Source organism: Carcharodon carcharias, chromosome 23 (genome assembly GCF_017639515.1).
Source record: "Carcharodon carcharias isolate sCarCar2 chromosome 23, sCarCar2.pri, whole genome shotgun sequence".
NCBI classification, from domain to species: domain Eukaryota; kingdom Metazoa; phylum Chordata; class Chondrichthyes; order Lamniformes; family Lamnidae; genus Carcharodon; species Carcharodon carcharias.
Window position 1 is genome coordinate 17,635,811 of NC_054489.1, and position 27,742 is coordinate 17,663,552.

The following is a 27,742-nucleotide window of genomic DNA, read 5'->3' on the forward strand; positions in this document are numbered from 1 at the left end:
ATTTCTCCCAACTAGAGGAAATAGTTGGCTCCATCTATCCTATCAAATCCTTTACACTTTTTAAATACCGCACATCAGCCACCTCTTAATCTTCCAGTTTCAAGGGAATTCAAACCTAGCCCTTGGTACCTGTTCTCATAATGTCACTCTTTTAGCCCCAGTCTCTTTCCGAACATTTAATAACAGTTGATTTTCAATAAATGAAAGGGAGCTGTTGAATTAAATAATATGTTTTATTATTGTAAAAAAAAGCACATTACATGGACAATGTCAAACAGTACCTTTATCATCAGTTTTGCTGTCAAAACTATCACATAAAATAAATTGTACATTATATTCTTGTTTGTGGAGATGCTGAAAAGTCAGCAGCATTTGAAAGGAAAAATAATTACAATTATTACATTTCAATAATCTGGTCCAACAAACATGCCCTACTTTAAGGAATTATCAGACATACATAGTCGTCCAGTGGAATTACAGTAGTTAATTATGCAGTTTGAATATTTATCCACCTGATTGCTTAATATGATGGTTATATTCTTTATAAAGCCTGTGCTCATGCCATTGCTTTGTATACCAAGATGTGACACTTTTACATTACAAAAGAAACATGCTTCAATAGTAATGTGAAAGTAAGGAATATTTTCTGCTAATTCAAAACCATTAAAACAAAGGGTCAAAAATGCACAGTTTTTCCCTGCATGTACCATTAGATCAAACCCACTGTTGGTCCTTAGGGCTCTAAACTTTTTCCTGTGTTATGGTGTGAAGAGGTATATGCAAGACCTGTTCATTCTAAGGTATTTTTCTCCTGTCTTTCCTGCCCTGCACCATGTGTCACCTGTAATCGGCATCGTCTATTCTACCAATCTTCAAGTGTGGGCCTTTTTAGAAATTATTGATAACATGAACTCCTTTTAGAATCGCAAATGTTGAATCTCAGATATTTTTTGTTCTTCTATGAACATTAAACACGTTTGAATTCTCAGATGGGTTAACAATGGAACTAAAGTGGAGCAGAGAGGAATTTGTCTGTGTTAAGTGTCCATATTAGAACAGAATTCATTCTGAAACCCATAGAAAAGGGAGGCAGGAATAGAAGCTGCTTTAACATTCAACCCACCTTTGGCTGCTATTCTCCCATTAATCCATTTAAATTAAACTGGTTAATGACTACTAGTGGTGTCCCCAATATACTTAAAACAAGTGGCATCACTAAACAATGAACGCTTTACCTTAACTAATGTTTTGTCGATTTTTCAAAATTAAGCAACATGGTCCTCTCCCTCCAGTTAACCTGACAACCATTTCTGGTCACAAGGCAGATTTCCAGCAGCCTTAACATTTATCAATAAAAAAAATCCCATTTTCACAGAACCACCGATTATTGAGCGATTCTGCCTATCTTCCTACCTGTGGCAGTCTGCATTGACTTGTGACACTAATGTGCCACCACGGTCTTTGTTCCTCTCCCACATTGTCACCGAAGTACATTAAAGCAACTGTGTATAATGTCTGGAGACTAATTCTGTGCTCTGGAAAATTCAGTTCCTTACTGAACAGGATGTGATCTGTTGGGAAATGCCTCATGCCAATACCGACTGCCCGTTATTTGTACTGAATAACTCCAATGTTACCTTAAAGCAGGAGGTGCCCATTGAAATACAAAACAAAGTCTCCCCTTATCAGTTCAGCACAGTCTTTACACTTGGCCAACAGACTCTGAATGAAGAACATATCTGAATAATTATTTCATACTGTTGAAAACAAAATACAATACAAAATTCCATACCTCAAGTCTTTGAACTCTATAATATACAACAGGAATCTGGCTTGAAACAACATATCATTTAAGTTGGGTGATCGACTTCCTAAAGGCCACATGGCAAAGACTGCTGTGCGACAGACTCAGTTTTGCAATCAATGTCTTGATACTTCTTACAATCCAAAGTTTTTTTTGGTCTATATTAGTCAGGAATTTAAGAGAAAGGAACAGAAGAAGGGCAGACTGTGCATTCTTGTGCAGATAACACTGGCTGTTGCAATTTTTGGAAAGAAAAAGTTTGTTTTATTACAAAATACTCTTCTATCCATCCCTCCTCCTTTTGAACTTAATAATGTGCAAACACGAAGGTCAGGATTAGACCAAACCCAGAAACACAGGCGGTGGCCTTTGCTAATTAGGCCTCATACATCAAGCCTCAAAAGTGAAATACAGCACATTGCTAGCACAACGTTACATTCCTGACTTGCTCAATTGTTGGTTTGAACATTCACACAGTTTACAATACAAACTGGATTACTTCACTAGTCTACATTGACTTGCTTCTGAATTTCCTTACATTATTATATCAGTGACAAAAAATAAAGTGACAGTTTGTGTGTTTGCTACATATGCCACAAAGGTGCTCTTTGCCTCCAGCTGCCCACCATCACCACCCCCCTCACCCAGCCCTACTAGAGATTCCTATGTTCCTCATGCCTGGTGATACCGAATGAATTCAAAATCCACATATCCATTCCCATTTCAAAGACTTGAACATACCTGGTCCCACAATGTCTAGCTAAGTATCAAGGCACTGTCAATTTTTAAACTATATATTTGTTCTACCTCACACAGTCACCAGAGCTTTACAATGTGTGCGCAAACGTTTGGAGGAAGGGAGCCATGAGTGGATAATCAAGATGTCAAATTGCTTTAATAACAATGCTGATATGTTTCTGGAATATTCTTTAGAAAATGATTACATTCTAGTCCCTGACAAAAATCTTTCGATAATCAGAACACAATAAATAAGAAAAAAAGACACACTTATTCCCTAAACCCAAGAAAGACAGAAAATTTGTGCACTAATGCTCTTTGTGCCATTATTTCATTGCAGCCCAACACATTCCGATGTACAGCTTTACAAGGAAATTTGCATAAGATGTCCTATGGCCCACAGAACGACAATTATTATTTAACGTCATTACTTGAATTTTAGACTCCACTGACCCCAATCCTGACATTCTCCTCCAACTCAATAAAGAATCACGTGCTCAGTATTGTACAATTACAAGGTGAAAAATGGCAGACCCTATAATTGAACTGAAATGAATGAGAACCAAAGTGGGACTGTTTACTATATGAAGCATACAAAACTATTATTGTATGCCTTCAAAGCAAATGATAAAAGCATACCTATTATCAATTTGGCAACTTTCATGGCAATTTTGTACATCAATTTTTTTCTGCTGGACTTCTATTGTTTTTTTAACGGCTGTTAAAAACAGCACTTAATTTCCATTTCCAACTAGAAATAAGCCTAGTTTAAAATGTTCTTCTGGAAGGGTGAGGTGGAGTTAAGATGCTTGTCAGTAAACTAGAACAAAGAACTTTCTCCAGTTACACTGTGAAGAGAGGCCTCTTCCACTGAATAGCCGAGTTAAACTCAAATAATGCAAGCTGTTTTTTTGCTTAAAGGAGCAATGCCAAAGAGAAGTTTTTTTTAAAACCACTGAAAGACAATACCTAGCTGCCAATAATCAGGAAACCCGACAGTACTGGGTGAATGTAAGATTGTCACTTTAAAAACAGTCTACATTTTGCTTTCCATGTTTCTTGGTTCAACCATCACAAAATTTACCTTTCATTAGTAAATAGTGAGATGCAGAATTCATCGGTTTGTTAACAAAGCTGCCATGGTTTTAACCAGGTATTTTCATACCAATCTCTCAGCTCTATCACCAAGCTTAAGAGGGCACTAGTTCCCCAGAAAAAGACTGTACTCTTCTCCTTAAACCATGTGCTCTATTCAGGCCATCCATTCTATATTACACCAGGTTGATGCCCAATAAAAAGTTAATTGCCCTAAGTAATGAAAGCCTGCAGAGCATTCAGCCATGTGGCACTCTGAGCAGTGAACAAATGCAGTGCTCTGTGTAGCTAGTTGAAGCCAGCGTACTTGCAGTCCCGAATACGTTAAGCACTCAGAAAATCTCGCAACGTTGTGAAAGGCTCCTCAAATTTGAACTGTTTGTGCACAGCCGCTCGCTCAATTTCAATGTTCTTGTCCAACTGCCTACACAGTGTGTAGGAGGCCATCAGCACCAGTTCCTCAGAGTCGGGGCTGTTCTGTTCGGATTCAGACTGCTCCTCCTCTGACTCGGTTATGGGTTTTGGCACCTCTAGTTTAGATGAAAGCCATGGGTGGTCTAGGCACTGTTCTGCTTTTGCTCGTTTCCTTCAATAACAAAGCAGAGAATTATTACAGATACTGTTGCACTCCAAATATTTAATTATTTACAACTTTCTGTTCTTTAACCTGTAACCATAATGTTTACCAGAAACATAAACCCTTTACTGTGGTTTGCAAAATTAATTTGAACCCATTACAAACCAGGTTCTTTGTAAAAATTTAATCCCAAAAATTTAAATCCCAAAATGTTGATACAAGTGTCAAAATTACATTGCATGAAGAATGAATACTTCATGTGTATGATATTACTTTGTTTGCTCTTTTCATGGAGGCGTTCCTCTGAATAAGCAGTGGAGATGGAATTTCATAAAAGTGTTCAACACGGCATAATTTCAAGGCTAATGTTTATTTAAAAGGGTATTTCCTTTTTTAACTGAAGTTAAATAGACTCCTGTTAAAATGTGGAGCAGATTTTTATTGCATGGTTTTGAACTTTGGAGAAATATCAATGGAAGAAATTTCTTCCAATGAGACATCAAAGGTAAAAATAACATCAGCAACTGCTTTTCTTCATTCAGAAAGAACTACAAATATACTCATTAATTTAGTTCAAATGCAACATAGGATCACATTACACCGACATGGTATTTGGCCTGACGAGTCCAAACTTGTGTCATTCCTCCAACTCAACTGTTCTGCTAATCCCATGGGCCCACTCATAAAGTCATTAAAGGGGCAGCTGAATTTGAATAAGCAAACGCTTGATGTAGCAGCTGGGCCTTAACCCAAGGAACGAAGCAGTGCCCACAAGAGTGAGCCAGGGCACTTGATACTAGTGGAGGAGGTGGGGAAGGGGAAATAAAAGGTGAGCAAAGTGGGACATGCATAGATTTGAACCGGGGCCTTCGGATATGCGGTCAAATGTTCTGCAACTGATTAATATCCACTCAGGTGGTATGTCCGCTACAAATGTTGTGTCTCCCAGCCATCAATATGACGTGGAAAATAATTTTCTCTGTAAGCCCGGCTGTAACACAATTGTGACCACTTATCCAGTGAGACTATTTAAGGCTAAATTTATTATACTCAATACCAAAGATGATGCATGCTATCCAGCGACATGAAATGAATTAAACGTATTATCCTTTAGTACAGAAACGCATTGATTTTGGAATAGCTAACCCCTACAATCCCTCTCTTTTATAGATCTTTTATACCATGTAAATAATATGGCACATGTGGAAGCTCATGCGTCAAAATATGAGGGCAAGTTCTAGATGAACTTAGATTTACAAGAATGTTGCCAGGGCTTGAACATTGCAGCTATGAGGGAAGATTAGATAGGCTGGAGTTGTTTTTCTTAGAATAGAGGAGGGTGAGGGATGACCTAATTGAGGTGTACAAAATTATGAAGGGCCTAGGTAGGGTAGACAGGAAAGATCTGGTTCCCCCCTAGCTGAGGGGTCGAGTACCCGGGGCATAGATTTAAGGTGATTGGTAGAAGGATTAGATGGGACACGAGGAAAAACTTTTTCGCCCAGAGGGTGGTGGGCATCTGGAATTCACTGTTTGAATTGGTGGTTGAAGCTGAGATGCTCAACTCCATTTACAAGATATCTGGATCTGCACTTGAAATGTTGTAACCTGCAAGACTATGGACCAGGTACTGGAAAGTGGGATTAAAATGAGCAGCTAGTTTCTTTTTTTCTCTCTTTTTTTGGCTGGACAAGACTCTTCCTGCAGTGTAACTTTTCCATGGTTCTATTAACTAATTTGCAACAATGCTATAAATGAAATTTAAAGATGATGAGCAGTTGGGGATTGACGGGCTTGTCAATCACTGAACCTCTAACAGCAGATTAGAGCAGAAATAAGGTCCAAATCCACTGAATAACTTCTTGTGTGTCATATGTTGACTGAAGATCAGTGGACTTTAAAGTTTGGTTCCTACGTCTGTGTAGGACTATCTGGGAACATGGTTGATGACCTACATTGACCCACAATTTGGTTGAGTGATATAGTGTGTTATTCAGTCAGTGTTTGGGCAATGCTGGAAAGGCCAGTAGTTGTTGTCTATCCCTAACTGTCTCTGAGAAGGTGATGGTGAGCAGCTGCCTTATGCTGTTACACATTGTGTGAAGTGGTGCTGTCAGGGAGCAAGTTCCAGATTTCCATCCAGCAACGGTGACGGCACAGCCTTATGTTTCCAAATCAGGATGGTGTGTCTTGAAGGGGAAATTTGCAAATAGTGGCGTTCCCATGTATCTGAGGTGGAGGTGGTCAGGAATTTGGGAGGTGCTGTGTAAGAAGTCTTAGCAAGCTATTTCCAATAGTGGTGGGTGCAAAGTCACTGTTCTGACATGCTGCCTATTGACACTAAAGTAAATTCCCTGTGATAGGTGGTGAAAGGAGGAAAGTTTTGTTTTCATATGATTTTCTTTTTAGTTTCACTGCATGTTCTACTTTCTTCCCTTCTTCGGCCTAGGTATCCAAAAAATGTGATTTGTACAGAATCTCAAGCACTGATAATGATAGGACCCATAGAGAATCTAATACTTTGCTGGTTGGGGTCTTTTGATTCTCTGTGTCTTTTTAACTCAATAATAGTGGTTAATAACCAATATGGTTATCCACAGAAGCATTAAAACCATACCTAGGGTCCTTAATAAGGAGACTCTGGATGAAATCTAAAGCCAAATTGGAAATGCCTTCAAAGATGTCTTCCGAGTAGTCAATGTCCACTTTGGAAATATTGAGATAAGTGGTTTGCTTGTCATCTCCAAGGAAAGGTGAAATGCCCGTCAACATGACGTAGACCAACACCCCGATACTCCTGGAAAAAATAACCAAAAGAAAACAGCTTTATGGAATTGTTGTTCTGCACTTGAACGTGAGCCAAACCTCAAAGATAATGCCAAGAACCACAATAAAACTCCTGTTTAAAATCCAGGAATAGGGAGGAATAAATAATTCAACATCATTGTTGACATTTATAAAGAATGCATGCATGCTACAAGTCTTGGTGTGAAGCGATTTCCAAATGCCTCCAATGTTAAATCCAAATATAAGTCCATAGCTAAGTAGGAATCCTGAAGCAATGACAGGAGCAACTGCTTTCAGTCAAATCTCCAGTAGTTTCACCCTTCTGCTAAGGCTAAGGCAGGAAAATGGAGCAAGGGTATAGAACTCCCAAGCAAAACTCTGCTGGAATATTTTAAATTATCCAAATCCCTGATTAGCCATTTGTGTTTGCAATGAGGAGCTGTGATTGTGGAGAGTGCTGGTGGGGAAATCATGGGCCTGCAATTTTTGGTTTTCCATCAAGCATCTTGAAGTATTTTGAGGCAAGTTTGTACAATGGCCTTTGCTAATTGACTAGTTTTTACTGATTTATTCCATAATTCACTTATTCCAAGATAAAATATATAAGGTGGGATATGGTAGCATAGTGGCTATGTTACTGGGTGAGTAATCCTGAGGCCTGGACTAATGATCCAGAGACACAAGTTCAAATCCCACAACGGCAGCTGGGGGATTTAAATTCACTGAATTAAATAAATCTAGAAAATAAAAGCTTGCATCAGTAATAGTGACCAACTACCAGATTGCTGTAAAAACCCATCGGGGTCACTAATGCCTTTTAGGGAAGGAAGTCTGCTGTCCTTACCCATTCTGACCTATAATGTAACTCCAGACCAATGGTATTATGGTTGATTCTTAACTACCCTCTGAAGTGGCCCAGCAAACCACACAGTTGTATTCAAGGTGGCAGCTCATCATCACCTTTGAGGGGCAACTAGGGATAGGCAATCAATGCTAGCCTTGCCAGTGACACCCATATCCAGGGGATAATTTTTAAAAAACTTTCCAACTTTGCATTTTTGGTGAGAAGGCTCGTCCATTGCTAATTCACATTGGACTTGTATATGAGATTTCAATATGTATGTTGATCAGAAAATTACCCCTAAAATCTACATTCACCGGTGCTGCAAAAATATGTACTTACCACATATCTGTCGCTGTTGTGATTGCCTCATAATTTAATATTTCAGGAGCTAGTGAAATTAAAAAAACAGTAAGATACTTGAACATATGACTATTGTTGCTTATGTACAGACTACTAAGCATTTAGCAACACTAAATGGTTTCACTCTCTGCACAACATGATTCTGCTAGAAACAATTTCATTCTCATATTTTAGCACTCTAGCTACTATGAAATCAGTTGTACAATGCTTGATGTCTTTTAAACAGTCATGTATCATTGTACATTTTAGGAATTAATATTACATTTGTGGACTGGGAACAGTCTTAGAAGGATGTTGCAAGCTGGCACTTACCTACATACTCTGGAGTACCCATAATTTCCCTGATCTCTTCAATGCTGTCCACTTTCCTGGACAGTCCAAAGTCAACGATCCGGATATTGCCCAATGGATTGCAGCTGGTCAGCAAAATGTTCTGTGGCTGAGAAAACAACAGAACTAGAGTTTTAGTACATATTGACTGGTTTTCAGGCTCGGAAGCCAAATACTGTCAAGAACATAGCATGCAGGCTTCTTAGACACACTACTGTTCTACAGTGTAAACACAATACTCACTGATATGGAGTATCACAATCAAGACTTTACATTGAGAGTTTAAAAAAAGATTGCTTGCATGTAATAAAAGCCTGCATCACTTATGTATCAGACTACATTTATTAGAAATGTAAGAGAAATCCTATTCTTCTTTATTTGCTCTTGGGGTGTTTGATAGCACTAGTAAAGTCACATTTATTGCCCATCCCTAGCTACTCTGGAACTTTTAGCAACTGCATATTGTTCTCTGAAATTGTCTAGCAAGTTAAGAGTCAATCATAAAATGTGAGCTACAGTTGCAAGTAAGCCAGAGGGGGTGAGTGCGCCCGGTCCCCCTCCCTATGGAACATTAGTGAACCAGTTGGATTTTTACAACAGTTCAGCAGCTTTATATAGTCATTTTCCTTCTGGTGCTAGTGCACAGAAAAGAATCACTGTATCATACAGAACAGGAGGAGGCTATTCTCCCAATGAGCCTGTGATGGCTCCTTGAAAGAACTATCCAATTAGCCCCACACTCCTGCTCTTTCTGCATTGAAGCTTTTTATCCATTTTCCTTTTGAAAGTTGCTACTGAAACAGACCCCAACACTCTTTTGGCAGTAGATTCCAGATCATAACCTGCTGGGTACATATTAAAAAAATCATCTCCCCCTCTGCTTCTTTTGCCAATTACCAGATTTACAAACTTCACAACTTGCGCTTCTGAGATTTGAGATCTGGTCCAGTATTGTTACCCATGCAGTGTCAAGGGCATCTTAACAAAAGGGCTTCAGTTCAAAGTGATTTTATAATTACAAATAGGATGGTGGAAGAATGGGTAAAGTGTGCTAGACACTGATTGAACTGGATCTTGTGATAGCAATGATGACAATGGGCTTTGTGAACTACAAACTTGATGTGCATGGACAATTATTTATGTTTAAAGAGGCACATTTTTCACAAAACAAATTGTTTGGAAATTCTTTTTTGTTTACAGACGGTCAATGTGATGATGCAAACTTCACTGGAAATAAAAGATTGTGCCATTTATGTCTCCTATAATCACAACCAAAATGATAAACAGTCCTTCTGGATCTTTTCCCTCCTATAGCAAACAAACTCTACATTTTTGGAGAATTGACGTCCATTTAATTGAATAGGCTGCAAGGAAAATAAATCTCTCGAGTACCCAGCACAGTACATTTACAAAATAGAGAAATGCACGCAAGTTGTGAGGTCAGCTCCCCAAAGCCACTGACAATTTCTTGTGTCTTTCTACTTTGAAATTGAAAGTCACCCTAGTCCCAGAGGACCATTGGCTGCTCTCTCATTAGTGAGACATGACTGGTGGTGAGCTTAACCCAAGGGTCACCGCACCTCAGGCAAGGGACGAGGCTTCGTGGATGACCTTAGCCAGTAAGGGAACTGTACTGGCGCTTTTGGCGCGGGTCACTCTGCATCACAATCCAGCCACTCATCTTTTCAATTTGCACACATGGTAATTGCACCACAAAGCAGTTCTGCCTTGGGTGAATTTTTGTCTTTTCTGTGCTGATCAGATTCTCTCATTTCACCTGGGGCAATGATACTACAGATGCAATATGTGGTACTAATGTTCATTATGGATTCAGCAAAACCAGTCAGGGCTGACAGTTTCTGCCACTTTCCTATTCATTTTGTAAATGTTCTAACAAATTAATGGTGTAGTTTTATTTTAGTGAGATTCTGAGTCTAGATGGTAAAACATTACATAGGACGGCCCTTGGCATTTTAATTCAGAGGCTTTCTTACTAAAATACAGTCCTCTTTTTTTATTTCTGTACTTCCATATCCACTTTTATATCCACAAACCTGTGCATTATATCATCTGTAAGTAGTCGTCTGGAGTACAGTTCTCACATGTCATGTAGTGGTATTTCTATTGTAACTTATAGTTTGCGCTACTCAACATATATTAAGCTCAATATAAAGGACACATGAAAAATGCACAGAAACCATAGAAAATCTTCAGCTTGATGGGTTAAAATAATTCATTATCTTAATTAATACTTCACAATATGCATTAAAGCACTGGGATGAAATTGCTGTCTTTTGTAATTTGCCCCCTGGTGCGGTGAGACCCTAACATCCCAAAAAATCCCCCAATGGCCTAAGCACATTTATCCCAATGAGTACCTGAGCTATACAACCAGAAAAGTCTCATGCTTGATTTCCAATTTATGCCAAGTAAGGTTCAGAAGGTAGAGCAGTGATTGATCTTGGCACCTCCACGCTACATGCATTTTCGAACATTTCAATGTTATTACAATATGCCTGGTCATATATGTCAGGCACGCTGCTTCTTAGCTGTCACCGTCAGCAGCAAGTGAGATGTTTGGTTTGTTTTTTTTAAAAAAAAGGAAATGTGCTCATTCTAGTTCATTGTCAGGAAACAGCCAATTTCTGAACATACAGAGCTAAATTTGACCCCTTAATTCATCAGACACATGTGAAGCCGAGATATACAGACTTGAACTTCCACCCATTCTAGTTCAATGCTGTTTGTTTTAAAGATAAATTTACTTCTATTTTCATCTGTTTGTTGGTTAGATGGAATACAAAAAAATGACGCTCAATATACTGAGATTTCTAATTTAAATTGAACTCCAGATACACTGTCATATAATTTTTCTAAAATTAATAAAAAATCAATTCTTAATTGCAGTGTTACAAATAGTGTGGAATTTCTGTAGTGAGCCAAGAGAGAAAAAAAGACAATGGTCTACTATTGACTTCTACAAGTATTGCATCCATATTGTTTACCAGTCAAGGCTTGCACTTCTCCCATCAGTTGCTAAACAGTTACCACTAAAAACCAAGAATCAGCAGGTAATTATAATCTGGCAAGTGTATCGTGGAAACTCAGAAATCCATAATCCACTTAGCTACAGGCGTAATTATATGAGGAGACTGCAATCCTGTCAAATCACAGAGCCAATGCGGCGTCTTTTCTACAAACCTTCCACACTGTATCACTTAGTAGTTTAAAGCTATTAAGAACATGCATGAACAGATATGCTGTGAATTCTCGATTAAGACACCCATGGTGTGAAGTTCTAAGCCGACATCCAAATGGTAATGTTAGGAATACAAGGAGAACCCATGTCATTCCTTGTGATAGATCTTTCCCTTTAATGTTTGAGCGTACATCATTATTCCATGGAGTGCATATAGGAAAATCCAAAGGGAAAGATTTACGCATACACACAACTTCAACTAGAAATAACAAGGCTATAGGAACCACCATGATTTAATGTATATCAATCCTTCTGTCCCTTATCTGTGGCGATGAAGCTTCCTGCTAGAGCATTTTGGTTCATTTATTCGCACAGTGGCAAGGGCAGCACTGAAGATTAAACCTATAACTTTTAAGCAAGTGGTCTTACTGTTTGATTCGTTTATCAGTATGCATCATAATGTCTAGAGAACAATTTAAACCCTCAAAATCTTGATAAGTCTTAGATGTAAGCCAAGAATGCAACATGAGGCTTCCTTAATCTGAGCAGCCTTTAAATTATTTTAAATGGGTGAGCGCCTTCATTCAAACAGCAGAGGCAAAAACTGTGCACAAACATTAACTATTTGTGCAATTGCAACCTATGTTGCAGGGACAGCATTTTTTTCAAATCACAGAATCAGTGCTTGTGCTTTCTGATTATTCAGGATTGGCAGCAATGAACTCAAGACATTAACTTGGAATAATTTGATTTGAAGAATAACCTTACCTTCAGGTCTAGGTGCACTATATTATTCCCATGCAAATAAGAAACTCCATCTAGGATCTGACGCACAAGACGGATAACATCTTTCTCTTTGAAGGCCTCATCCTTGTCAGCAACGCACTGGTTAAAGATTTCACCACCTGCAGCACTAAGAGGGAAAAGGTAATTAACATCAAACTTACTGGAAGAACAAAGCAAATCTTAAGTTTTGAAAACATCTGGAGCATCTTTTATAAAAACCTCATGAGGGATTCAACATTCCCAGTGTAGCATACCAATATCGAAATGCTTTGATGCTAACTTAATATCAAGTACCGAATGTTTATCATTTGTCTAGCTAAATATCATAGTAAACTTAACAAAGGAGTGGTTTTTTTTTAACCTTTTAGGCTTGAGCAGGAACTTGATCTCTGGGTTGATTTGCATGATCAGTTGTGGTTTAAATAAAGAACCTACTGTTCGTGAGATTAGCACACAATCGTTTAGCATGTTTTATTTCTCTGTCCATCATATAAACCTTTTAAAGTCGCAGAAGCAGCAGTGACATACCAACACATTGAAATGTCTGTAACCTGGTGTCACAAACTGTAAATGCCAGGCTTAGATGTTTTAGTGCATGAAACAGTTGGATAACAAAGGTGTGCTGCACTCCAAGGGAAAACAAGCCACACCCTGCATTTTAAACAACTGTTGATGTGGAAAAATTACCATCCCATTCTCCATGATGTTAACTCTTCCATTTAAGGAAAAGAGATAGTCATTATACTTAATCATCAACCATCTTGTGATTACTGGATTGGGCAAGATTAGATTTATAAAATACTGAAAAGTTTTTCTCCATTAGGGGTACTGCATAAAAGCAATTTGTAGTAGAATCACTTTCTGTCAAAGTATTGACCAGGTGGAATGGTTAAATATACTTTCCCTGGCCATGATCTTAGTTTCCTTCCCTCATTGATACAAAGGACAATTGACCTACTTTGCAAATAAATAACTGAAGGAAAAGGTACTTTTCTTCTGAAATACAGAGTCTGATTGGCCCACCGGTAAGGAGGTGCATACAATATGGTTGAATAGCAAGTTTAATTTATTACTATTAGTAACTGATTTTAATTCAGTTTATTGGCGCTGCTCTGCAGTAGCATCTTGAGCTGCTGTCCAATATTCTGCTTTGCTCGACTTACCTACTTTGTCAAAAAAAAAGACATTTGCAGATTTGTTGCTTTTTCTTATGAGCTCCCTTTGCTTTCACTTGCATTGACAGAACCTATCCCTACACAAATGAATGAAGGAGATTTTCAGGAATTTTGACCACTCAGGTTAAGATGAGAAGAATTAGCTGAAGGCCACATGGACAAAAGCTAAGCATTCAAAATATTTCCAGAAAATTTGAGAAAAAATAAATTTCTATGGAAACATCAAAGTAGGGGGAAAAAAGTTGTTTTTGTTTTGATTATAGAGGCGATTACGACCTGAAGAAATTGCTTGGCAGCTACCAGGGAAATTTAAAATGTTCTCCAAGATTAGTGTAATTATACGCATGCCTTATTGAAGAAATCAAGGATTTTGCTAATGCAATGCCATGGTCAAAAAAGGCAATGTCCCACTTCATTAGTTAACTGTAGTCCATTTATTTTCTAGTGGGGGAAGTAAAGTGTCCACCTTAAACCTTCCTCTCAGGTCCAATTCCAACGGCAGGACCTGGAAGTCTTGCGGCAGGTTAGACATGCTGAAGGTTAGTGGCAGTAATAGATAGCTGAACAATACACTCTTGCTGGTGGTGGGGCAAATTTCAAATTTCTGACTGCACCGACCTCGAAGTTCAGTCAGTTCTTTGGGCTGATAAGTGGATATTCAATAGTTTGCAAACTGTGCAAGTGCAGAATATCAGATCATGTGACAGGTGAAAGCGCAGAACTATTTTTTCCAATAATGAGAACTTTGATTACTTGTTCTATATTGTACATCAAACAGGATCAGCACAATCCTGCAAAAATAGACAAGTTAACTGGTACTTATATGTTTTCTTTGTCCAAATGAGTTTTAACGACGTCTTTGAGATAGATCACAGTCAATGAAGTCAATCTAAATACATGCAATAGTTCATCCAGGCATCAGTAGGATGTGAACAGGGTAGGTTCTGATTTTAAGATAAGCTCTAGTGAGATAAAGACACCTTCCACAGAATGTGGTCTGTTTCTTTACTTTGCAAACAGGTATACACACCCAAGCTGGATTCAAACCACATCAATTATGTCAGCCATGGCTCAGTTGGTAGCACTCTTGCTTCTGAACCAGAATGTTCTGGGTTCAGGTTCCACGCCACAACTTGAGCACAAAACTCAAGATTGGCACTGCAGTGCAATACTGAGAGAGTGCTGCACCATTGGAGGTGCCCTCCTTTGGATGAGACTTTAAACTAAGGCCACATTCCCCCCTCTCCCTCAAAAGGTTGAAATTAGTGTCATGGGATCTTTTACAAAGAGCAACAGACAGTTACCCCCACTGTCCTCATCAATTTCTATCCCTCAATCAACATCACAAAAACCGATTATATGGTCATTATCACATTACTATTTGTTGGAGCTTGCTGTGTACAAACTGGCTGCTGCAATTGCTACATTACAAAAGAACTTAATTGGCTGCAAAGTGCTTTGGGACATTCTGTGTTCATGAATGGCGCTAGATCAATGGAAGTCTATCTTTCTTTCAACTTGCAACATTAAAACAGCTTTCAAGTGGCTCAGGCTGATCATTTTGCATTCCTAAACTGGGCACTCATGCCAACTAATGTAACTCAGCTGTTATGACCTCGGTGGTTGATTATTTTGTTGACAATCACTGAAAAATGGCAACTTTGATGTTGCTGCCCATGGGTCAGTGCTCTGGAAAGTAGCAGTAAGGAAGAAAGTAATGAAGCAACAAATGCAGCTGGAAATTGAAGGAACATCAACTGTTTGAAAAATTTGTTAGAAACCTTTGCAGCAAAAAAAGTGTTTACATTTGCATTTTTACAATGTCTCTGTTATTGCTCTGATTTGATCCAGCACTTCTGTGCTTTGTAGTGATTTACTTGACCCATTTCTGTCTAAGAAAAATAACCTAAAGAACTACAACAAACAGGACATAAGAAAAGCCTGTGGTCAGGCAGATAAATCTGCATTTAAATAGCACTCTTTCACAGCCAAGGGACGAATGAAAAAGTGCTTGTAATCTCTTTTGTAATGAAGGAAAAGCAGCAGCAATTTGCATACAGCAACCTCCCACAATTAGCAATTTTTTAAAAATTCGTTCATGATGTGGGCATCACTGGTTAGGACAGCGTTTATTGCCCATCCCTAATTGCCCTTGTTTTTAGAGGGCATTTTAAGAGTCAACCACATTGTTGTGGGTCTGGAGTCACAGGTAGGCCAGGCGAGGCAAGGACAACAGATTTCCTTCCCTAAAGGGGATTAGTGAACCAGATGGGTTTTTTTTACAACAATCGACAGTGGTTCCATGGTCATCACTTTTTAATTCTAAATTTTTTATTGAATTCAAATTCCACCATCTGCTAAAGTGGGATGCGAACCCAGGTCCCCACAGCATTATGCTGGCTCTCTGGAATGCCAATCTAGTGACAGTACCACTATGACACCGCCTCCCCTTGGGGGAGCAGTGACCAGACACTTTATTTTTGTGGATTTGATTGAGGGGTAAGTAGTAGTTGACTCCTTGTTGCTCATGTATGTCCAAACTGTAAGTGATTTCAAGGGTCACACTTTATACAGCTAAACCTTCAGTAAGGAATTTGATTATAGTGCTGCCAACCCCACTCTCTTGAATACTTTTCATGGTCGCAGAAGCAAGGAGGATCCAAGATGTCTGGGTATCTTGGCAGCTGCAGTGGATGGCCAGTACAAGATGTTTCTCTGTTTTCATTTTACCACAGTCCATTGAGGATTGCAAATTATGGTTTATGTCATGATATCACTATGAGGCAAAGAGGGGAGGCATGGGCTCCAATAACTACTTAGCCAATAGAGGGACTGAACCCATGCTGTTGGCATATTCCACACTCTTAGCCAACTGATCTAACAGATCCCACCAAGGGATAATTATTGGCCAAGACGGAGATAACTTCCCTCTCTTCTTCAAAATGGTGCCTGGGGATCTCTTACATTCACCTAAGAGGTCAGATGAGGCCAAAAGATGGCTCCTCCAACAGCACAGCAGTCTCTCAATACTGCGCTAGAGTATCAGCATTGATTTCTGTGCTCAAGGCCTGGAACGGGAATTGAACTCACAACCTTGAGGCGAGACCATTACCAACTGAGCCACAGTTGTGCTCAATATTCCTCTGAATGTTCTGCTCTTGGTTCTCCTAATTAAAAGATCCTGATAACCTACATGATCCACTCCCCCCTCCCCTCCCCCCACTCATGACTGTATTGAAATCAGGGTTCATTCCATAGTCCCATACTCAGAACTGGGAACCCTATACACCCCGAGACTTCCCTTTCTCCTACAATCTCAAGTTCTTTCAAACCTAAACATAACGGTCACTGATCACTATTTAGCTAATTTACCTTGACTTTGATTTTATTTCTAGCTTGGTGAATATCCCTTACTCTACATGAACCTTGGTAATTTGAACTTGACTTCTCAATATATAATAATATAGATTTGTCATCTGTCCATTCCCCTGCTTGAAGGCAGGGGGTGTACCTCTTTTGTCTGGTATGATTGATTGGTCAAGATCTGTATCTCAGCACTGCATGTTGCCGTGCACTAGTAACCGACCATGGAATTCTACCAGACCATCTCCATCTACTTTTCAGTTCCAGATTCTTCAGATAAAAGGGAGCAACTCCCTTAGGAAATATGCCTAAATTGAAGAAAATTACCACAGAATGGTTGTATTGAGGAAGACTAACATAAGGAAAAAAAAGTGTTAATTATAGTTCAAGAAAACAGCTTTCATGAAATATTTCAACAGGATAAAGCTGCAGGCAATATAAAACTCGATTGTCTGCCATTGAAAAATCAAAAGCACTGCACATCTTTAGCTTTTATTGTTCTTGGCTGTGGTTTCTGCACAGATATAACTTATCCTGAAATATAAGCTCTTGTCTGTGCAGGGTATTAAAGATTATTACTTTGCCACCAAGCTGATTTAAGTAGGGTGTTTACTCAAGGCAGAATTCCTTGACCATTTCATCGATTGATTTTATTGGTTGATATGTTGCCATCTTTGTTGGATTAGGAATGCATCTTCTGTGGTATTACAGGCATCTATTTTCGACTTTTAACTTCAGTTGCAACCAATTTGTGTTTAGAAGGCCTCTCGATGTCTTGGCAGTCATTGACAAAGGATTCACGGGGCCTGTGATTCTACAGCCACTTTGATTTTCCAGAGACCTTTCTGAGAGAGAGACTGGTGCAGCTTTCAAAAGGCTGCAAGGAAGCTTTTAGCAGTTGGAATGCAGTTCAAGTCGAGTGAAAATGGACTGGAGATTTCTTTCTTACCAACTCAGCAGGAAACAAATCTTAGTTCCAAAGGCACTGAAATTACACTGTGAGGTTACCAGTAATATGCATTAACACAAAGTTCTTCTTTCTGCTCTTTAGTGGAGGCGCTCAGTCTTCATTTTAAATAAATACACCAAATAGCAGAGGGAGACGGGATCTTCCATCAAATTTGGACATGGTGCAAGTTCAAGGCCAATAAGGAATTAGCAACTTTCTCATTGGGTGAGTTTATCTTGTTTTCAGCTGGCTCATTAGCTGGAGTCCTCAATAAGACAAGTTTCTACTTCACAAAATTGCAATAATTACTCTTTGCAGAATTGGGGAGACAACAATTGTAAAGGTGTTGGTGGCTTGGAAAAACAAACATTGTGGATTTGTTAAAAAAAGATCATTTCTTACCATAACGCTTGTTTTTTAAAAATCCACCCCCCTGCTATCCAGCTACAAACTGCCAATAAATCGAAAAACACTGGTAGGGCAGCTTCGAAGACTAAAATGTTTCTGAGATAAATACAGGTGAGTGAGGCCATTTGGCCCACATCAGCTTATCTATCCAGAAAAATACATTTACTGATCTCCTCCCTCCTCTCGTCATGCTATCTAATCAAATCTGAAAGAAGATTTTTGTCTTCATTATCCAATCTGGAAGATCATTCTGAATCTTGATCACTCTGAATGAAGAAGTTTCCCTTGGGCATCTGCCCTATATGTAATTCAACACAAGTTTACTCTTTCTTAAAATATACAAACAGACTCCAGACAGCCTCGTAATTCTAGCATGGAATAACTATCCAAGCACAAAGCCACATAAGAACAGAGACTAGAAAATGAAACTCATGCAACTGTTGGAAGCCAAAACAGGTGCTTTCAGAGCCAAATTTTGGTCATTTTTAAATCATGTCGTAGGACATTGGGAAATGGAGCACAGCTATGGCAAATGCTACCTGCTCATTTTAAAATCATTGGACCCAGTGCTACTCTCTCTCCAGTTATCAGAATTGCATATCAGAGTTTGTTGGGACATCACTACTCTATATATAGAATTCTGCTTTCTGAACATGGACATACTCATCTTCTTACTTTAGTGAATGTTGACTGAGCTTGAAAAACAAATAATAGTCTTATCACATGGAGGTCACGTCGAGTAATAACTACCAAGATAAGACCAGTGAGGGGGAAGCAGCAAATAGAAATCAAATAGTCATGTGATACAAACTGGCCAAAATTAGTCTACTTCACTTCCTCATATTAATATATCTCTAATTACAGACACTTCTTCATTTCTAATCAGAGGGGAAACTCTCTCAGTAATGGTCCTTTCAAATGCAGGCTATCTACATAAGAGCTTTTATTTTATTGAAACACTCCCACCGGTAGAAAAGGAGGTTGTGACCTTTATACCCTAAGCAAGTAAAATTGGACCCTTGGTTCATTGGTATCAATGTTATCACTCAGTCAGAAAGGCAAGTCTTTAAGCTCCACTCCAGAATGTAGCACATAAACTAGGCTGATATGATGCAGTATTATGAGTGTGCTGCATTGTCAGCAGAGCTGTTCTTCAGATGAGATATTAAACCAAGGTCCCACCTGCCTGCTCAGGTAGAGGTAAAACAGTTGCATGACTAAAGTAGAGCAGGGAATTGCCCTAATACCTTGGCCACATTTTTCTCTCAGCCAACACCAAAGACAGTCTAATTTTATCATCTATCTCACTGCTGTTGAAGTGCTGCTGTGTCCAAATTTACTGTCACATTTCCAACATTAATAATGATTACACATTCAAAGTTATTTTTCATTCTATTTTGTTAATTCAATTTTGGGATGTGGGTGTTGTTGACAAAAGCCAACATTTATTTCCATCCCTAATTGCCCTTCAGAAGGTTGTGGTGAGCCTGCTCCTTGAACTGCTGCAGCCCATATGGTGTACATCCTCAGTACTGTTAGGGAAGGAGTTCCAGGATTTTGACCCAGCAAGTGAAGGAACAGCAACATAATTCTAAGTCAGGATGGTGAATAACTCGAGGGGAATTTGCAACTGGTGGTGTTCCCATCCATCTGATACTTTTGCCTTGCAAGGTGGTAGAGATCGCTGGTTTGGGAGGTGCTGTCAAAAGAGCCGTGATGAGTTGCTGCAGTGCGTCTTGCAGATGGCACAAAAAGCTGCCACTGTGCACCAGTATAGGGGGAGTAAATGTTTAGGGTGGTGGATGGGGTGCTAATGAAGCAGGCTGCTTTGTCTTGGATGATGTTGAGCTTCTTCAAAGTTGTAGCCACCATACTCATCAAGTGGATCATGTTCCATCACGTTCCTGATTCTCAGGGGAGCAGCGTCTCCATGGCTTCGTCTAACTACTCCACCAATTGAAAAAGAAAGCACCGCGGCACATATAAAGCACTAAATAATCAGACGGTGACTATCCTGCCCCCAAAAGATTTGTATAAAAGGAAATCAGTGCAGATTCGTAACACAATGTGAACTGAATAGTCCATTAAATGCTAAATGAAATGGATCCACTATCCCATGGTAGTTGGCACTGTGCATTTTGTGTCACTTTTGAAATGGTGGAGTAGGCTTGGTGTTGACAAGATGTAGTTAAATGGACAAAACCTAGTTATCACAAGTCACTGTAGTTTAGGTGTTTGACAAGGGTCCCATTTTGACCAATCACAGGTCAGGATATAAACAAAGTGGCTTTTATATTCTGAGAAACCACCATCACATTCTATTGTGTTCAAAATGGCTAACATTATCTTTCAAGTGCTTTGTAATTATGCCTGTTCTTTCAGGACACCTGATACGTTTAGTTGCAGACTCAACAATCCTGTTTTAGGAGGTTTTTTTTGTTTTGTTTTAAACGGCAGCTTTTGTATTGTATCAAATACTGTAAAACCTGTTCTGGTATATTTGACACCTCTTTTTCAGAAGTATGGATCTCATATCAATGTTACCAACTATTGTACAAATCCTTCAATTGCGGAGCTATACTTATGTAGTGAGCACGTCCTTGAGTTTGTAGCATTGGTTTAGGACTGTTGCAAGTACATTTAGACTAGTGTGAAGTGAACTCCTGACATGCAACAAACTTAAAACTTAGGCTATCCAATGCAGGTAAAGGCAGTCTAGAATCTTATTAACAAAAGGTCATAGCTTTAATCTCCTAGACTTTGCCAGGTAAAATCAGCAGCATCAGCATTTACTGTTAGCCTGCTGATATTCGTGTCATCCACAGCAATTTACAGCCAATTAAGCACTTTTGAAGTAAAAACGGAAAACGCTAGAAAGACTCAGCAGGTCAGGCAGCATCAAGAGAGAGAGAAACCGAGTTAATGATTCACGTTGCTTACCTTCCATCAGAACTAGAAAAAATAAACAGCCCAACTTTTCTCTATCTTTTTCCTGTTCTGATGCAAAGGCAAAATCAGGGCAGATAGCGACAGTTGGTATAAATATCCTTAAATGGAGCTTTAGAAGAAAGTTACACCTTTTATAAAATGGTCAGACTAACAATGCTACATTTCTTCTTCATTCCTACATTACTGTAGTGACTACACTTCAAAAGTGCTTAATTGGGTATAAAGAGTTTTGAGACATCCAATGGTTGTGAAAAGTGTGATATAAATACAAGTTTTTTTTCTTTTTTACTGAGACAACTGGCAAAAAAATTAGACATTTTATCTCAACATATGAAGCCGTAGAGACAGTTGCCAGTCGCCTAAGTGAAATGTGTTTCCTGATCTTGCAGGTGTTGGCTTTCACCCTTCAGTCAGTCAGTCAGTGGCAGGCAATCATTTCCTTCAAGGTTATCAGCCAGCAAAGGGTATCAGGTATCACTGTGAATGTAACAACTTGTGCTCTTAACACTTTGCTAACAGGTAATTACTGTGCTGAAGAGCTAGTGAAAGAAATGGCTACTTGGTGCCAAAATGTTTTCTCTAATCAGCATACAATAAAGTGTAGATTGGGGTGTGCTATTCTTGGACATGTTCAGATGGCCTTAAGGACTTCAAGAGTGAACTAAGCAATTTGCTGATATCTTTTGAATCACAAGGTGTGTTAAGTTTTTGAAAGGCAATGTAATGTAAATGCAACATAATAAGGCTACATTATACATATATATATCCTCTCTTTCCTCCGTCTTTGCACCCTTCATAAACTTGCACTCACCCGAAATTCTGCAGCCATTATCCTAATCTACCAAGTTCTGTTAGCCCTTGTGTTTATATCACCCTGTGCTCACTGATCTACTTTGGCTCTGGCTCTGGCAACAACTCAATTTTAAAATTTCCATCCTCATTTTCAAATTCCTCTGTGATCTTGCCTCTCTTAATCTCTGTAAACTTGAGCCCTGCTACCCTCAGATATCTGTGCTTCTCCAATTCTAGCCTCCTGCAGATCCCTGATTTTAATTGTTTCATCAATGGTGGCTGAGCCTTTGCCTACGTATTGAGCTTTGGAATTCCACACCACCCCTCTGGCTTAACATCTCTGCCAGTCTACCTCTCTCTCCTCCTTTATGGCGCTCCTTGTGTGTAGAGTGTGGGACGTAGATGACTGAAGGCAAGGCTGACAATGAAGGGAGGCTGGAAAATGAGGTTTATTGGCAGGAGTTGGAGTTTGGTGGCAGGGGGTGGGGGGGAGGTGTTGCCTGGCTGTTGAAAATTATAGAGATATAGGATTGCTAGGTTTGGATCAGGTGCATCTGGTATTAACCCTCCATCAGGGCATTTAGTACAACTCCTCCAAGAATATAAAAAAAATCAGTTCATGATAGTTCCTGCAACAAATTCAGATTACTTCACTATGGGGCATGAAACGAACTTCAGTAACCTTGAGAACCTTTCAGTAGAAATGTTGATGTTCGAGGAAGCAAGGATGCAATGCAAATTCTCATTATTTGAGCACATTTTCTAGATTAATGCTTGCTGAGGCACCAGTTGAAACCACCGAATAAGTTACGTGTGAAACTAGAACTCATGCTCGATCAGAATGAATGTCTGGACAGACCGCATAACCACCTATCTCTCCATGCACCACTTGTATCTCTCTTTTAAATGCAAGTCACCTTGACAAATGCTGATCTGATGCATTCGCAAATGTTAAGAGTGAGGAGGTTAAAAGATGCGATTTTAATGTTCTACTTACCCACTGCAAAAGGTGGTGGGTGATTTCTAGGACACTGTCAACATGTTGAACAGGAATGGGAAATGTAAAGCTTCAATTTATTTATTAAGTAAATAGTAGGCAATCCTAGTCAAGTGAAACACTGCATGTTTTCTAATGGAAGCATGTCTGTCTCTTTCAGATCACACAAGCTATTTTGTTAGTTTCAGTCCACTATAGGACCCTTGCCTTTACTGCCTGAAGTTATTTGATAGAATACAGACCAAGAATTGAAGCTGGACCATCCTTGGTCTATATTGCTATGCCCACATTAGGCAGTACACTTATGAAATGATGCCTTGGGGGCATTGAAGGGGTTTTTTTTTAGGATTGTTCATTAAGGTAACTTATATCCTTTTTTAAGTTCTACATTCTACAAATTATTGAAGCCTTTCTATTATGTAGGATTTATTCTACAGATTGTAGCTGCAGCATCCAGGTTGCACACTTCCTACATGAAGTATGGTCACTCAGCATTGCATGTCTTAGATGCAATATTGTTAAAGCCTTCTGTCTATTTGTGGTGTCCCATAACAAAGCTGAGCTAAAACTAGCAAGATAGGTTGGCGTAATCTAAAAGAGACTGACATACTTCAATTAGAAAACATGCGGTGTTTCACCTGATTCGGACTGCCTTATTCACCTAATAAATAAATTGAAGCTTTACATTTCCCATTCCCGTTCAACATGTTGACAATGTCCTAGAAATCAGCCACCACCTTTTGCAGTGGGTAGATAGGTAGGTAAGCATCATTCTAGAAAATGTGATTCCTGTTGGAAGCTGCACATGTGCTTAGAATGGGTGAAGGTTGGATTAGGCTTGGCTTTAATTTCTCAAGCTCAGTCAAATTGTCTGGCATTCACATTCTTAATGCATGATCTTTGAGAGACCACTAGACTGAGGAAGTACAAGGAAGTCAGAACCTGTGGAATTGTACCCCCGCACGTGCCTTCAGGAGAGAAAGGAAGACAATTAAGAGCAGAAATTTAAAACAAACTTCAATACAGCAACTGGACATATTGAAACCACACCATATTTTTACATCAACGGCTGTGGTATCTTAGTAAAGTGGCCATTTTCATTTATATATTTAAATTACACTGAATCCGGAACATTGAGAGGGATGCTATTTAAAACAAAAAAAATGGCTAAAACAGGAAACGAGCTGATCAGTACATCTACCTCATGCATTTCAGAATAAAATACTTTCAGTACCGGATTAGTGTGTGACCCTAGTCATCTTCCATACAGAGTCTCACTTACCTATCTTCACCCCGTTTTGCACGGTCCCCAGAGAACTAACTTCAAATCCCCTCCCTGGCCTCATACTGTCCTACTCGAACCTTACATCACAGTCCACACCTTCTGTTCGTCTCTGAATTCCTGTTCGTCTCCCACCCACCCCCATTTTGTTATCAGCGCCAATGCTTCCGCCATCATGCCCTGAATATCTTTTTGAAAACTCCTTCATTTTGCCAGCTTTCTCTATCACTTTGAAAAGACGTTTCTTCAACTCAGCCTTTCTGAACCTTGCTTTTGGCCTCCCCCATTGCTTTAGTTCTGCCTTGATGCCCCTTTCCTCTGTAAAAGGAAAGATTTTGTGGTGAAAGTTTTTCTCAAGTTGTATAGCAAGTGCTCACAAAGTCTTGTGAATACAGTGGTGGCAGAAAGTCTTAACCAGCCATCCATGAATTCAAGCAATAAAAGCAAAGAACTGCGGATGCTGGAAATCCAAAACAAAAGCAGAAATAGAAATACCTGGAAAAACTCAGCAGGTCTGGCAGCATCGGCGCAGAAGAGCACAGTTGACGTTTCGAGTCCGGTTGAAGGGTCATGAGGACTCGAAACGTCAACTGTGCTCTTCTGCGCCGATGCTGCCAGACCTGCTGAGTTTTTCCAGGTATTTCTGTTTCTGTTTTTGTTACCAATGGATTCAAGTTTCAGGGCTGCCTACCCTCAGCACTGACAGTAATACATTGGAATCATTGAGCTTTCTCCTCAATTTGCCAACAAATAATACATATTATATCTACACTGTGAAACTGCTGGTGAATAGTGGTGCTAGACTTCTACACGTTTTGCTTTAATCTATATTTTAATATATGTACATGGTCCTGGGATGATGAAGTGGTGTTCAAGAATATCAGGTAATACAGTTCATAATCAGCTCATTGCTTTCAACAGTGCCCGGCTCAGTCATAGCTCACAAATGTCGTTCTCACAGCCATAATGGAGGAACCTAAAATGTAAAGTTCTGGTTCATGGACCAACATAGAATTACGATCATTTTACATAACCATATATGGCAACAGTCTACATCATTTGCAACCTGTTGACTGTTACAGGAGATAGCCTGATTTTGGTTGTGTTGAGGATGTGGCTTTACAAGTCTGTCTGCTTTTGCAACAGGAAGTGCGTGCAAGTTACATCTGTTTCGCGTAATTAATATTCAAGTTCTCATGAGTCTTTGTTCTACATTTTAGATTGCAACAAATTAAAACCTCAGCAATATCTGTCAAATAGAAAAAATATTTCTTGCTACATCTGAATTATTAAGTCTTTCTAAATCATTTCCAAACAACACTGCAGATTTTTGTTAACTTCAACACCACCAATATTTAGTGCATAGGGTGATCTTTTTCTCTCTCTACAAAGTCCAGATCCTTGAACTCAATGGGGTAGATATTTGCCTTTACTGCCTGGCCAGTAAATGTTGGGATTGCCTGTCCTCGTCAGATTTTCATTCCACTGGCTTCACTGATAGATTCTATAAAAGGCTGGTGGCTTGTCTTGTTATATTACTGCCCAGGAGGTAAAGACAAAAACCTATCCCACTGTATCTCCACATACTAGATGGATAAACAGCAATACTCCAACATATTTACCATTGAGGGGATGTGGCTTTGCTATCCATTCGGATCAGGAACTTTACCTACAACACTTTGAGGTATCCCAGGCTATTCCCTTGCAGCTCCTAATCGTTGGAACAAAGCAACAGTGCTGGATTTATCAGGGTCAGTGCGCAGCAAATGCATAAAATACTTCTTGTGGGTGATAGGAATTCAAATGTTGTCTGCATTAATATCACTATTTTTCTCAGACTCCTTTGTGATTAAGGTGGCTATTAATGTAACATGTCTCCAATCAGGTTGTATCATGTTTGGTTTATAAGGCTGGTAACATGCACTAGCAAAGTGGCTATATACGTCGCCATTTCTTAAATACTGTTGAACATGTCACTTGTAAGCGCTACAATGGCTAGGCTTTAGATATATTATTCTACACCCATCAGTCCTGAACATGATCCATTTGCGTAGATTTCACTGTTCAAATCCATTATATGTGAAAATCTCCAAAGTGTAGACAAATTAGGCAAGAATCATTTTATAGTTAAAGAGCTCACATTTATAGAACATCTACACATCCTCGTGATATCTCAAAGTGTTTTTCCTTATTTTTTCACGGGACATGGGTGTCGCTGGCAAGGCCAGCTTTTGTTGCCTATCCCTAATTGCCCTTCAGAATTTGGTGGTCAGCCACCTTCTCGAACTGCTGCAGTCCATCTGGTGTAGGTGCACCTGGAGTCCCACCTTAGGGAGGGAGCTCCAGGTTTTTGACCCAGTGACAGTGAAGGAACAACGATCCCAAGACAAGATGGTGCGTGACTTGGAGTGGAACTTGCAGATGGCGGTTTTCCCATGTGTCCTTCAAACTGTTGAGTTTGTGGGTTTGGAAGGTGCTGTCAAAGGAGATTTGGCAAGTTTAGCATCTAATGAATTACTTTTGAAGTTCAGTAACTTTTGTTTCATAGGTAACAGTGGCAACAAATGAAATAAAATGACCAGCTAATTTGTTTAAGTTGAAGGATCAATGGTGGTCAGGACAATGGGAGAATTCCTTGCCATTCTTAAATAGTTAGAATGGGCCTTGGTTAACATCTCATTCAAAGGACAGCATTTCTGACAATGTTGCACTACTGTCATTGCTCAATTGAAGTATGAGGTTAGATTAGCTGATCAAGCCTGAAGTAAGAATTTAAGCCCACAGCCTCTGATTCTCACGTAGACATGGATTTTCCAAAAGGACTGATGAATAACTCCTGTGGTTCTGACTGCGTAGCCACTTCAAGCATCCCATCAGATTTTGCTACCATAAGCGTTTTAACAGCCTTGTGGAAATACCAAGCCAACACATTATTCGAAGTAAAGCGCAAAGGATATTTCCCTTCCATGTTAATCAACAGCATCACTTTTTTCATAAATGTGTGTCATGTACTCACTGACTGATAGAATGTCCATAAATTACTGGTGACATAGCAATTAAGAAGGTCAGCTACTCGCTGGCCTGATAAAAGGATTTTATATCTGTCACATTTGCATGCTTATAGAAACTGTGCTTTAAATGGTCAACAGCAAAACCACTAGTACTTACATTATCATTCAAACAGGAGTTCCACACAACACAGCAGATGTCATGGTCCCACATCATAAGAGTTGAGGATGAGTATATCATTGAAAAGAAAAGGCTGAAACATTTTACACTGGCAGACAAGGAGAAGATCCCAACATTC

General features: G+C 39.3%; 1 protein-coding gene across 1 annotated transcript in view; it reads right to left on the reverse strand.

Annotated features, from left to right (window-relative positions):
• Positions 1 to 214: 214 nt before the first annotated feature.
• Positions 215 to 27,742, reverse strand: part of stk17al (serine/threonine kinase 17a like) — a 52,555-nt gene continuing 25,027 nt past the window's right edge. The window contains exons 3-7 of the mRNA XM_041173572.1: positions 12,503 to 12,647; positions 8,518 to 8,644; positions 8,185 to 8,233; positions 6,832 to 7,011; positions 215 to 4,223 (exon numbers count right to left, since the gene is read on the reverse strand). Coding sequence (XP_041029506.1) covers positions 3,962 to 4,223; positions 6,832 to 7,011; positions 8,185 to 8,233; positions 8,518 to 8,644; positions 12,503 to 12,647 — 763 coding nt within the window. The 3' untranslated portion in view covers positions 215 to 3,961. The remainder of the gene's footprint in view (positions 4,224 to 6,831; positions 7,012 to 8,184; positions 8,234 to 8,517; positions 8,645 to 12,502; positions 12,648 to 27,742) is intronic.